The 14,860-nt window shown below is 39.4% G+C and overlaps 1 protein-coding gene across 25 annotated transcripts in view; it reads right to left on the minus strand.

The window, feature by feature from the left end:
* Positions 1–14,860, minus strand: part of macf1a (microtubule actin crosslinking factor 1a) — a 297,525-nt gene that overhangs the window by 33,227 nt on the left and 249,438 nt on the right. For all 25 annotated transcript variants that reach the window (XM_041809559.1, XM_041809550.1, XM_041809549.1 and 22 more), the window contains 4 exons: positions 4,973–5,134; positions 4,207–4,377; positions 1,452–1,618; positions 270–429 (listed from right to left, as the gene is read on the minus strand). In XM_041809559.1, the coding sequence (XP_041665493.1) occupies positions 270–429; positions 1,452–1,618; positions 4,207–4,377; positions 4,973–5,134 (660 nt within the window). The remainder of the gene's footprint in view (positions 1–269; positions 430–1,451; positions 1,619–4,206; positions 4,378–4,972; positions 5,135–14,860) is intronic.

Below are 14,860 nucleotides of genomic sequence, written 5' to 3' on the forward strand. Positions count from 1 at the left end.
TCAAGAAGGTCAGCAAGTTTTTCTTTATGAACAACACTTTATGTTTAGCCTCAACTTTGCAAAGCATGTCAGCCAACAAGAGTCTTCCTATACATCAAACATCTTTTTGCTAGGTATTTCTCTGTGAAATGTCTAACCCCTGTTTGTCATACAGATGAACTTCTCTAGAATATAAGAAAGCAGACAGGGATTCAGTCTTCTTATTGATGTATAAAACTACACTCTGATGACCTCTCTTTGAGTGCAGAGGCTCTGAGGCCCAACAGTACCTTGTGCTTGGTGATCTGCTGGGTGATCTTGGCTGTCTGGGTTCCCATGGGCTCTGCAGAGCTTAGACGTCTCTCGGTAGTACTCAACCACTCTCCAAGTGGCTCCAGAGCTTCGTGAAACTGGAGAGCCAAAACCTGCAGCTCTTCCAACTGCCTCTGCCTGAAGGCGAAAAACAAAGAAACCAAGAAATGAGGAAGAGGAGGTGGAGGAAGAGGAGGAGGAAGAGTAGGTGGTGGAGGAGGAGGTGAGCTTTTATTGGCATTTTATTGCTTTATCTAATTTGCTTTCAATGTTTTATTCCCCAACTTTGACCTGAATTTTCCTTCAACAGCTGTCACCATTTTCAAACTTGGTATATTTTTAATAAACATTATTTAATTTTCAATAAATTCCTAAAACAGAAAAAAGCATTATTGTTATGTTTGTGAAAGGGGTTAGAAAAAACATCTTTCTTTTAGCATGCATCAGAGTAAAATGACATGTCTCGAAGCATGTTTATCAAGAAAAAAATAACAGGGGTGCGTTTGTGTGGGTATACATGTTAGTGTGTCTGCAGATGTATCGATTCCACAGACGTGACAGACATTTTTATTTCAGGCCTTGCAGCAAATTTTCAGATTGAATGTGATGAAAATAATCCATTATGACATGTCTTTGAACAACTTCTTTGAAAGCGTGCTTCGTATGTGTGTCCTGCAGGTGTGTACTGAGTCTCCCTCAGAGAATCATCACTTTCTCTTGTGAACAGAGGAGTCGTTTAGATAACTTGCAGACCACAGAAACCAACGGTAATGACACCATTCTTTCTTTAAGTGCAGTGTCGCTTGACAGCCACACGCAGATGAAAGGAAAATAACCACAAAATCACACACTGTCAAGGAACGCCACTTAATACTTTCACACATCTTATATTTACTGCATGACAAATCTGCAAAGCTATTTGCATTTATGTGAGATTTTTCCTTGACCTCCGTTTTAGTCTCCCTGAGCAAAATTGATTATGATCAGCCAAAAAGTCTTAAAAACTTCTGAGCATCTAGAACTGTCAGGAGAACAGCAGGATGTACAAGTGTTTCTATGACAGATAAATTCACAAAGATAAATCAGAGCCCATCAGCTGGGTAGACTGTATAAATTATCACCTGACCAAAAGCTTCCCCTGTACAGCAGAGGAGTCTTACCTGCCACTAGCCTTGTCCAGCAGGTCAGTCCATCTTTCAGCAAGCCTGTGAAGCTGGGTTTGAATCTTTTCCCGGTCCTGAGTATCCGCTGTGGCTGCGATCCTCTCTCCCTCGGCACGGATCATCTCCACCGTAGGCCTGCGGTCATCTAACAGCCTCTGGAGCAGCTGGAAAACACGAGACAGACTAATTATTACAAATTGTTTCTAAGAGGGCACTCTTAGGGAGTAATAAGGCTTCATTGTGTGCCAGCTTTTTCTAATGGTTTAATAACTGGGGGAAAAGGCAGGCTGTTCAGGAGATTAAGAACATAACTGTCAATACAAGCACTCACAACCCTCGTTAATTCATTATTCTGCTTGTTCTTTAATTGCCGTCGTTGCTGTTGAGTATGTCACCACTGATAAGGTAGCAGATACACACTTGAAAATTGATGAGTAGTTGGCCATTATACAGACCAATTTAAGTCCAACTTTGGACTGGGGGGCTGTAGACGTTCAGCACAAATGATCATTTATTCAAATAATCCTCAAGCGTGTGGTGTCAAAAATATCATATCTAAGCGTCCAAAACCTAAAATTGTAAATCTAACATGTTTGATGTTTTTGTTTTGGGTCATCCTACCTGTAACAAAATACCCTCAAAAACCAATAAGAGTGATCAGACCAGGAACATCACCAACCAGATGCTATATAGTTTAATAGCTTACATAAACACAACTAGACCTTTATCTCAGCCTGGATTTCACTCTTATTATTTAAAAAATATTTTCCTCGCAACCATAATGCATGCCAGGACAGCTAGTTGATGATTTTGATTGTCCCCCATGTTCATTTTTCTTCTGAAGTCAAATTTAGTTAGGCGAGTTTCTGTGACATCTTGTGTGGGGAATCTTCTCTGTGAGGTCTTTACCACAGACAGCAGGTGTGTGGTGTCACGGTCTGGTCAAGTCGTGTAGTGTGTGCACTCTAAAGATTATGCAGTAAAAAGTAGTTTGAAACGTTCCTTATCTTTGTGGTTTCACATGTTTTTATTTAGTCATTTAAAATGTGAAAATCATCACGAGTGGGCCAGCCTTAGGTTGCACATTTTGATCTTTTCAGCTGAAAAAACAAAGCTGCTACCTGCCTGCATTTGTGGGGAAATATTTTCTTTGTCATGCCCTGACATTTTGGTTGAAACTATACTGCTGTGTTTTTTACTGTTGTGTAACTGCAATGTTTAGTTTCTTCTCATCCTTATCTGAAGTTGATCAGTTGAGAGTTTTTGGAAATACGGGGCTGGTATAGTCGTCAGTGGGTCCTGCACCTAGACCATTTCACAATCACTGTTCTAAATTGTTTGTTTACACATTAATTTCTATTTTACTTATCATTTTCTCCCTATCATTTTGCTTTCCTTGCGATATTGAATTGAATTGAAATACTCTGCCCCACCTACACTCTATACCTTTTGTGTTTGTGTCTTTTTTATATTTTGCAAATAAAAACTACAAATAACAAGGTAATGCTTTAGGGATTAAGACAGGTTTTATGTTATTTTACTCTCTATAAATGAAATGTCAACAATCATGATGAAGCTGTAAAAGTAAAACACTCTATGTAAAGCAAAATTTTGGCACAAAGGAAAGACTTAATTTGAGTTTTTTATTTTCATTTTCCCCAGACAGAATTTGACATGTTTTAGCAGAGTATACACTTCAGTTTCAGATAAAATGCCAAGGTTCTGTTTACAAGGACTTTTCATAGACAGCGCATCAATGATTTCCTCTCTTGAGTTGAGTATTTCATCAAAAAGGCATTTTTGGAGATGTGTTAAAAATTTAATGAGGGTAGTTGTTGCTTTTTTAATGGCTACAGTAGCTCTCAAATATCTGAGGATCCCACTGTTTTGCGATCAACAACAGACATCCATGAATGAACTTCCTTCCTGATCTCCCTCTCTGTCTGCTTTCCACAGCTTGGTTCAGTGCCTGAAATACACCTTTCCTCACTTTATTTCTTAGCCAAATGGTGACACCGCTCTCCGTCACGGATGTAAACATGTGTGATTGATCGCTGGTCGAGACTGCAGCACTCTTGTGTGCACAAACACAGGAAGTGCATGAAGGATAAACAGGGAAAAAGTGTGTGCGTGCAAGCGTGTTTTTGAAAACAATACAAATTCAGGGTGCATGTGTGTCTGCGTTTGTTTGCATGCCAGTCTGACTGGCAGACACTCAACTGGGGCTGTTTGGATGCCAGGCAGACGGATCATTGACTGTGTGTTTGTGTGCGTGTGCTTGTCATTCAAATATCTATTGTTTGTGTTTGAAGGACAACGAGGACATCTGAATATCAATAAAGTCTAAATCCAACCTGTCTCGTAAAAAAAATAAATCAGAAAAATATTTTTTTAAAATGCATAAAGGAACCAAGAAAAACTGGAAGGGAAAGTCAATTCTACTTTAATTTATAGACAGACGCTTGCTGGACACTTCAAAGAGAGAAGAGGAGGATGTGGGGGCAGTAGCTAAGAAGTCAGACATCTGCGCTTGATAATCACTGCTTCAAATCCCACAAATGGAAAATCTGAGCAAACACTCTGAATAAAAAACACTTCTCATCAAAATGTAACCCGGCTGAACTACTGACAAGCATTTCATCTGCTTCAGAAAAACACCTCTCAGGTCTTTTTGATACTGTTCATGAAAACAAGAAGGCATTCCTGATATTTTAAGTTGCTTGCTGTCAAAGAAAATTTTAATTTCTAGCACCTTTTGTTCTTGAATCTGGGCCTTGACCACGCGGTACTCGGCAGATGGAGGCTTCTGATTGGCCACCAGCTCCTCTGTGTCACTCAGCCAGCTTAGCAGGGGCTCCAGAGCATCCTGGAATTTCCCACAATGCAACAGGGCCTCCTGGAGCTGGGCGATCCTCTCTGCCACCTGAGGACAGGGAAGAGAATTTTTGTATAGAAAGCAAACATTTCACAACTAAGATTTAAAGGTACAGTGTGATATATTTTTCCTGGTAGCATTTTTGGAACAAACTTAGTAAAAATTAAACACAATATTCATAAGCATGCTTTTGTAAATTAGTGTTTAAATTTGAGTACATATGTAAAATTGCTTGATTTTCATTCACTTAGAATAAACATTTTATTCATGCATAGGGAGAGTCCCCTTCACGGATGCCATCACCTTAGATTTTTCCATCTTGTACGTTTTGTTGAGTTATTACCTGTACCAAAAGGTACAGGTAATAACTCCAATTTTACACACTGTACCTTTAAAAACCCCCCCAAAATAGTTTTGTTATTCCTATCAGTGATATGGTTTGCCAATGTCAGAATGCACACATTCTCTGTAACAAATGGGAAATTTTTGTTAAATCAAGTGCCAAAAATCAAATAAAAAGAGTGTTGAAAAAATAAAAAAAAAGCCCCCCCAAAAATAGCTGCACATAGAGTTATACCTTAAACACAGATAGACAGACACAAACCTCTCCTTGATATTGATTATTTATCAGTGTGAGTCGTACCCGCTTGTTGAGTGAGTTCCATCGGAGGTTTGTTGTCTCTAGGTCGTGCTCGAGCGCCTGGGTGTCAGTGTGTTTGGCGGCGCTCTGGATCAGACCCTGACCGACTGCATTGACGTGCTGCAGTTTCGGTTGAATGCTGTCCACCTGCTCTCGTTCCACAGCCTACAAAAGAAGGTGAGAGAAGTGTTATGATTAATTGATTTATTCATAAATAAATGACTGAAAGAAAGCACATGGGGGGCAAGAAAAGGAGGCCTAAGTTTGAACAGTTTCTTTGGAAGCAGAAATAGCAGAGAAAGCAGTCAAAAATACACTCTACATTCAATCTGCGTGACGACAAATGGAACAAACTTTACTACTTTATGTATATATAGAAGTGAGTGCATGTTAGTAGATGAAAGACAGACAGAGGGCCGTGCTGAGATAAGAGAGGAGTGGGAGGCAGGAGAAATGAGGGTGGAGGGAGGAGAGAAAAAGGAGGGGGAGAGGGGGATTATGAGGATTAGCCAGTTAGACGAGTAAGGGGCTGCTTGGAAAAGGCTGAGTCGACATCCCACACACTCACACAGACACATTTTGGAGTACGCTAACACACTAGCATAAACGCACACAACCTTCACTGAATCACACACCATAATTCACACACTAACACACATTTTTAGAAATCACACACACTACCTTGCCTGTCTAGCCGCATTACTCACACACTCAAATACACACACGCGTCACAGTGGAAGGCTGGAGCCATCTTGTGATGACAATAGAGGCAGCCACCCGACACTAAAGACAACCAGACTTGACTTCCCCTGGCCAAAAAAGACGGAGCCAACACAGCTCCTCTGTCACAGTAAATCTGTCCCTCTATTACTGTATCCACACTTATACTGTACATAGAGAAGCTGCTTCCAAAGCTCAGGTCTGGGGCTTATTCTGGGTGTTTGGAGGAGGCAATTAAAGCCATTATGGTTAATTTTATTTCCAATGCAAAGACAAAGACAGATGCAACACAATCTGTGGAATCAGCAATAAAAAATAAGTAATTTATCATGCCTCCAGGCCACATAATCCCTGATTAATGCTTCAGAATTCTATGAACTGCACCGGTTCTGTTTTTATAACATTCAAATTTAACATATTTCTGTGTTTATTTTTTAAAAAAAGAAGTGGCTTTACTCAAGAGTTATCACGACACCAGAATTGCAAAAAAAAAGAAAAAAAAAAGAAACAAACGACATCAGTATCTGTTTTGATCCCACAGCAACAAAAAACACAAGGCCTAGACATCCAACACAGAATCATTTCTGTTTTAAAATTTAAAAAAAATGCAAGCAAAATTCAGCGCATTGCCTATGTTGCACAAATGCATTTCTCCAAACATATCTGTACAATTCAGATTGCCTCTCTCTTTGACTGGAAGCAAATTTTGGTCAAAAATCTGACTTAAGATTATATTTTTTTTTGTAAAATTTTGCACTTTTTGAAACAATACATTGATAAAGTAATTGGGATATTGCATTTTTAAAATATGTTGGATCTAACAAACTTAAAAATTTTGATTATTTGAATAGTAATTTCTGCATATTTCCAATCATTGCTTGCATCCTACAACAACAAAAGCAACCACAAATTTTCTAACATGCTTCACTCTTAAACTGGTTGACTTCTCACTGACCGTTTCTTCATGATTTAGAGCACAAATATAACCTGATAAAACTTACTTCTTGCCTTCTCTGTCGTTCATATTTTTCTTCTTACTGATGGAACAGCAAGAAAAAAAATACAAGCCAAAACCAAAAGTTAATGCAGTAAATGTGAGAATAAAAAACACTGCTCAATTCCTGTAAACCATCCTTCTGTGTCCAACCATTTGCCAAATCCACAAACAAGTTTCACAGTTTCATGGTATTCCAACAAATCCCCAACCACTGTAAACCACCACCACTGTAAACCATCATCTCTGGGAATAAATCCCGTCAAATGTTTGGGGGTTTGAGGCAGTTATTTAGAGGGGTCGCTGTCATGAAAACATCGGGGAAGTCCTGACATTCAGAACAGGCGAAGAGAGGGAGAATTAAGCTTGGTGGTTTATATCACTGAGGCTGCCAAACCTCAATGGCCACACAAAGAGACAGACAGACATACAGATAGAAATAACCAGACAGGCACAGCCAGACACACACAGCAGATTTTGGTAAATCCAACGCCTTGGGTAAAGAAAAAGAGAGAGAAGCTGGGATGACAATACTAAAGGGGTTGCAGTTAAATTGAGGGAGAGGAAAAATGTAGGTTTGGGTTTCAGTGAAATACCACTGAGGCCTGGAAGATGTTACAACAGACGTGGGTGTTCAATATTCAAACAACAAATCACTGGACGCTACTGCACCCAAAACAACTACAATAAATCCATCCCAACAAGGGGGGTTCTCCACATTCTTCAACATAGAATCCTAAATATATACACCAATCTGCCTACTCAGTATGACCACCCATAAGGGTTGTCAAAATACTAGAATTTTACACTTATTTATGATACTAGTTAAAACCTGTTTTGATCCCATGAAGACTAAAACAAAAGCCAAAGGGGCCCAATATTGGGTAAAGCCTTGTTTTAAGTTCCATTATATTAATACAGTAACAATCCCCTATTCTCTTTAACCCAGCTCCTTTTAGCGGACAGCTTATTCAAATGAATATTCAAATGAAAGCACAAACAATTCTCTCAAGACTCTCCAAATAAAATGAACTTCTTTATTGCTATTAACAAATTATTTTTAACCAAAATTATCTAGGGATGTAGGCTGATTTTCCACTGTAAATTCTTGCATGATTTGATTGGAAATGTCAAGATGAAGAGATACAAAGACATGATCTGCCAGATCTGCTGTGAGTAGTCAAGCTGGAACATGTTTCTGAGTCTGCAGCGGGTCATAATCAAAGGGTTTACAGGTTTCTACTCATCTGGTTTAAATATGGCATCAAACTAAAGGTTCTCCATGCCAAGGCTTTGTGTATGTGTTTATGTGTGCATACAGTTCTTAATCTTTGACTGTGACTGTAAAACTGTGCACAGACGTTAATTAATGTACATAATTATGTGTGTGAAAAGAAAAGATTGAACGTTCCCCGGATATAAATCTCTGAACATGATTAAGTATGAATGAACAGTTGTGTGCATGATTGTGTGTATGTGTTAGTTCCTGTCCACTCTGGATGCAGCTGTGTTTTGGTGATGGGCGTCATAGCTGCTTGGAACAGGAAGTCTGTCGGGCAGAACAACAATGACTGCAGCCATGACCTGCTCCACCCTGCTCCTTATCCTGGTGTGTGTATTAGTGTGAGTGCGTGTTTGGTAAAGATAGAGGGGGACAGAAAAGGAAAAACAGGGAAAGTACAGCCATTCATCATCTAAACATACACTGCGATGTAAAAAAAATAATGTGTTACAGATTTTATGTGCATATATTTCAGTCCATTCTCTCCTCCTCCTCCTCCTCCTCCTCCACTTCTGTCGCTCTCTTTGTTTTTTTACTTTGTCTCTATTTCAGCCGCCCTCTCTGCTCTTTCTCTCCCTCACCAGCACCGAGTGGTTGACTCCACTAAACCAGAGCTCTGGAAAATGTCCCACATACTTGTCATTCTTCTCTGCCTCAGCCGGCATGCAGCAGCTCACGCTCCTAACAGAGCTAACTGAACTATCGTCGCTGTACTTGTCATCCTTCTCCCTCCTACTCGTCCTCTTCCTCCCATCATGTCAGCACTTGTCCCTCTGCCTCCACTCTTCCCTTTGCTCCCCCGACCACAGCGGCCTCCACCTTCCTCTCATCATCATCTTCGTCCCACTCAGTCGCTCCCATCTGGACTGCGCTGGTTTTCTCACTTCAGCCACAGTTCAGTGTGGACAGGCGATAAAAACATTGCGATGAAAGTAGATCTGAGTAAAGCTGGAGGACCAACGTGACAGGCTGATAACCACTAAATACTGCGTGCTCTGATATGTCTAGTCAAATAAACTTCACTTTGAGCTGCTGAATGCTGAAGAAAATGAGAGTGCTGGCAATTATGCCTCATGTTTATTAAAGTATTGTGGCTTTCTACTGGAAACTGGTTTTACTTTGTATTTTCTCAGTGATTTGTGTATGGAGGAGAGCTTAAAATCAGCTGCACCATTTATTTTTTGTTTAATGTTTTGTCATATTTTCTATAAGTGCGCTGAAGTAGAGTTGTGTCTAACTATTATTGCTTATAAGACACAACCTTAATGGCCACATTTTTTGCACATGTTTCAGGTTTCATCAAGAAACTTGCAACTCTATGTCTAAAATAATTAATGTGCCAATTTTCTTTGAAAAAAAAAAACAGTGATTGCAAAATCAGTATTTTGGAATTTGGTAAATACATTTAAATATTCTAAAACTGACCTGCAAGCTACTGTTGAATAACCATAGCTCTCTTTTTTGCATGGACAGCTCTGTCAGTTCTCTCACTTGTTGGAAATCAGGTCAAACACACTGCATGAATGTGAAAATCCAATTGTGATCCTGCTGTGTAACAAACTGCAAACAGATGGTGACACTGAGGGTTTATCATAATTATAATTGGAATAATCCCATAAATACCTTCCCTCAAAATCTGGAGAAATGACATAGAAAACCTACACACAAATATAGAAGTGATTTTCTGAATCTTTCCATGGCCAATCTAATAATGCTTAGACATAGGGATGCATCGAATTAGCACTTAACATAAAAAAGATTTTTATAAGGCAGAGAATGTCACCTTTAAAAACATAAAAGAAAATGTCATTATAGAAGTCTTACACCAAATAAAGTAAATAAAATTTGTATCTCAGAGGCGGAGACAGAACTCACAAACACCCGGGGCTAGCCTGGGGTCAAGAAGGTTCACTGATTATAAAATGTACATTTTATCCCCATAGGGCAGTTTAATTTACCATTTTCAAGCCATTTGGATTACAAATGAGCATTTTTCTGCCAAGAAATCTGTACATCATTTGGGCAAAAAAATGATAGCTCCACTTTATTATATCATTAGATTTTATTTCTAACTAATTATACTTAAACTCTAATTATTAGTCTAAAAACATAATATAACAGGTTAAATATCAAGGATTTTTTTCTCCTCTCAAAAATGGGCATAAACTGCCAATCTCTTTTCTTCTACTTTTAGAGTGCACCCCTGTAGTAACAGACAGGGTTTATATTTATAAGCATATATATCATCAATTATATTGAAGTGCCTAGGAAAAAATACATGCTTATGTGATGTGAGGTTGATTGTCACCATCTCATTCTATAGTTTTCTAACAATTGGCTAAATAGTTTTCGACATCAGTATCAGCCCTCAGCTGTATGTTTTTTGCTGATCATAAAATAAGAATATAAACAACGTAGACAAGAAAAGGCCACTCATATTTCTTACTGTAGTATGCAAATTGAGCTTTCTGGGAGTATTTTGAGATTGAACTATAAGAAAAACAACATAGTCTGACACCATAAAGTAGCCGTCAATGGAAGGTCTGATGTTTTTTATTTCATTCAGGCACACTTGTCATACATTTAGCTATTTTAATGCCAAATGGATATACAGTTTTACTTGGTACACTTGGTTTGCGATGTTACACTACTGTTAGTTGTCACAAAAATGATAGCTAACTTTAGCTCCATAACGATAACGAATCATATCATCTTTTCAACTTAATCTTTGTATTTTTGTTCTTTGACAATCAGACATTGACTGTTGTAAAAGGTTGCAGTTGAAGTCCACCCAAACGACAACCATCAATTTCGATAACGTGTCAGTTGTCTTTTTAAGGAGACAGGCTGATGACAGGACAAATAATGTCTTCTATCTCTTCTAATATCTTCTAAGTGGAGTAATAGTTGTGAAGTCGTTTGACAAACACATCACTGTTGTTCCATCAGAACGGATGAGAAATATGCAGCTTCTATGACAATTAACTTTGAATATTACTTGTGAAAGCCAACAGGAAAACACCATCTGTCCACTTACTGCTGCAGTCACTGCTGCAGAAATATAAGAAATATGCTTTGGAAACTGATGTTGCCAACCTAAACAGAGTTCTCCAACTTTTTATCAAGGCTTTAAAATGTTCTCCCAATTCAGTCCTTCATATTTGTCTTCCGTTAGATTCCTTCAACTACTTAATCCTTCTACTTCAGAGAAAACCACTACTTTTAAAACAAAAATTTGAGCACTGTTTAAGTGCTGCCTCCAAGGTTACAGTTGGACCAAAGAGGTGCTAAAATAAAACTGGTATACGATTAAAAATTGACAGGAATGTTTATAATAAACCTGAAAATAAACCTGAAAGGATGTTTGTATACGAGTGTTAAAAAGAAAACCAGAAGAGGGACAAAAAAACAGTCTGGATATCCTGTACCATGGTTAAAATGCTTCTCCTGAAAGAAATATGGCAGCCAACAGCAGCACTGTTATCCCCCCCCCCCCACCCCCCATTCCTGCCTCTGCCCTTGTCTCTTCCTGTCTTTCAGCCCTCATCCTTCCTTACTCCCCCTTTCTCTTTTAATGGATAGAGGAATGAGGGGAGGAAGGAAAGGGTAGAAATGTGTTTCCAAACTAAACTTAACGGGGAGACAAACATTTCACCAGAAAGGCTTTGTTTGTGAGCAACAGACTGACCAGCCTCAGACACGGGGATAAAAGGGTTAATAGGGTTTATAAATCTTATTTGAAACCAGAATCCTTATTCGAGAATCAACAGACACAAATTTCATGCAAATTTGGCCTTCATTCAAAGCATGCTGGGCCAAACCTTGTGCACTCTCTCTTTATTGTCTCAACAGCAGTCCTTTTTCTCAGTGAGCTATGCATTTCTTATTAAAGCATTCTCTTTTTTCTTTGTGCTGAATTATGCGATCCCTGTGTTGTTGATCAGCTCCCTATGATACAGACAAAGAAAGAGCAGTACACTATTTCCGTGTTGGAGGGAGGACTTATGTTTTTTCCTGTGTAGACTACTATTCAATGTTTTTACAGCTCTGTAATGGTGCTGTTATCACAGAGAGAGGGAGTTGTTGTTGGAGGAGGCAAAAATACAAAAAGAGTGAAAATATTTAAAAAAACCTTCAAATATTTGATCTACTGTAACAATTTTAAGAGCAACTACATTCAGATCTAGTGGGAGATCAATGTGCTGCTGCTTTTGCTTTCATGCTACTCTGTGCTCCCGAACACATCCCCTCCTTCTTTCGCACTGTTTCACAGGTTTATCCCGGAGGCGGTTGTTCAGAACAAGAATTATCACATCAATCAAACCACAAATGCAGGAGCTGTGGACCTGATGCCACCTGGTTCTCTGTGTGCCTATTTGTGTCTCTTAGTGCTTCAACATCTGTCCTTTTTCAAAGCTTAACCTTTTTCTGGCCAATTTCTTTCTGCTATTCAGATGAAAAATGAAAAAAATTTAGAATAATTTGTGCTGATTCCAAAAAGCCTCAGTTATAGTATGTACCGGTTGAGATGGAACTGGCAAAAGAAGTCTCTGGGTAAAACATCTAAGGTATAAATTTGTGGTTTCACAAAAACAAATGCTACGAAGTTTAAACCAGTTGAGACTGCACATAAACCCTGCTCAGGACTCATCCATGTGAATATGACTTTAAAAATAAAGTCAAATTCATTTTTTATATGCAATGTGAGTTGAAACTTTTTATAGACAGAAATTAAAGTAGTTTAAAGAACCCCTTCAAGCTTTTATCTGCAGACAGCAACAACAAACAAACAGAGCTAATGGGTTATGAATGAAACATGCCATTTTGGGACAGAGTGCCTCTAAATCTTTGTATAAGCTGCCATCGGTCAGTGTGTCTGCAACATTCATTCCCTCATCCAGTTTCATCATACAAAGCTAGTCCATCTGTCTGTCTGTCTGTTTGCAGGGCATGCATACATACTCTGGGCCTTAAAATTAGCTCCATATTAATCCAGTAGCCCTTCTGCTTGTGTCTGCTTGCCAACGTCGCTCTCTTATCAGCGTGCTAAAGCCCCATGTAGCGCTTAGAGGTGCTCCCTCGTGCAAACAATAGCTTCCTCAAACCTCCCTGTAGCTTGTCATTGCTGTTTTTGTGTCTGCTTCTTTGTCTCTCTAAATTCAGTGTGTCTATCTGTCTTTGCAATGATACACCATCCACTTTCAGTCCATGACTGTCTAATGTGTTACATATCACAGTGAGATATTTAGGGTGCAGCATACAAAGAAAGCAAGACAAGTCAGTTTACAAGAGGAACAACCCCACATTAGAGAACTAAAGACAGCACCATAAACAGACAGCAGAGTCCAGCCCACAGTTCCAGTGTAAGCCCTGGCACATTCTTATCTGATATCAGGGTTTATACTCCCCGAACAACTTCACACATTGTTTGTGTTGCTATGTTGGCAGGGGCAGCTCTCCTCACAGAGAGCCACAGTATTTACCTCTCACCTCCTTATCTCAGCAACAAAACCCCCCAAGCATGAAGAGAAGAGGGGGGAGAATGAGAGTCAGTTAAGGAGAGGGAGAATAAAGGGGATTTCGTAGCAAAACAAAAGTGCTTGTGTCACCTTTCAGATTTGTGAACAAAAACTGGAGTCAGGTTTCTAAATTGTCATCCATCATTCATTACACAAAAAGGCCTCCTTTTTGTGGTAGCTTGGAATTTCTGACATGCACAACATTGGAAATATCTCAAGTGGGTCTGAGAGAAAGTGCACACTCATTTTATTCATTTTATTCATTTCATTGATTTCTCTAGAAGTGCTTTTAATTGGAAACCAATTGTGAGACCAAACATTCATTCAGTGTAACTAAAAAATACAAACGTTAACTCCTCTGTATGGAAAAAGAATTCAAAGTTTCTACTTCATGAACCATTTAGTATTTAAAACATGAATACTGGAAATGCTGATTTACAGTCCACCTTGACACAGGCACAATTTTAAGGTTAGCCCTGAGCCTCCGGGCAAACAGCAACGTTTCCACCTATAGTCAATATCAGCTATGCTCATAATAATGCTGACCGAACAAAACTCCCTGTTCAGATTATATTATTGATTTTTACCAAATAACTATTTGAACCGGGCTGTAAGCATGCTTATTTCTGATTTTAAAAGGGTCTTTTCTAAAAGGACCTAATGGAGATTCCTAAGCTTTTGAAGCCAGCCTCATGTGGACACTTGAGAAACTGGTTTTGTACCCCTGAATTGGCTCCATTTTTCAACACCAAAAGCTGCTGTTTTTTTTTCTCATGTTTGAATTTATTCTTGCACTGATCACAAATCAAGCTACTATAATCCAGTATTGTGAGGCCTGGATGTTGACTGATGGCAGGAGGCGCCTGCTGGACACCTCTCTGACAGCTTTGCTTCAGTGCATTTTTGGGTATAGTTGGCAAGACCATGTGTCTAATGCTGACCTACTCAGAAGAGTGAGAATGGAAGGACTTAGCTGCTTGAAAGAAGAATGGCAGCTTTGCTTTTATGCTTTCCCAGGCCTGATCCAGCTCATTACACACTGGGTGCCCAGGACCCTTTGAGTTGGGGGCAGCTAAGAGGAAAGTGGGGATGAGATAGGCCTGGTGCCATCAGGACCACGGTCATCAGGAGGCCAGAGTAGTACAGGACTAAGGTTGACACAGCAAAGTGCCAAACGTGCATATGCTCCCATATCTGACCTGACACAACAAGGAAGCACCTATCTATCCCCGCACACCTGCAGAGTGCTACAGCACCTTTATGATGCCACTCCACTGGAAAGGATCAATTGTTTTTCCAGTCTTCATCTTCCTCTCTTACCTATCATCTCTGGTGCAAGAGAGCCTGTGACCGCCCCAGAGATCACTCTACCACTG

This window comes from Cheilinus undulatus, linkage group 16 (genome assembly GCF_018320785.1).
Source record: "Cheilinus undulatus linkage group 16, ASM1832078v1, whole genome shotgun sequence".
NCBI classification, from domain to species: Eukaryota; Metazoa; Chordata; class Actinopteri; order Labriformes; family Labridae; genus Cheilinus; species Cheilinus undulatus.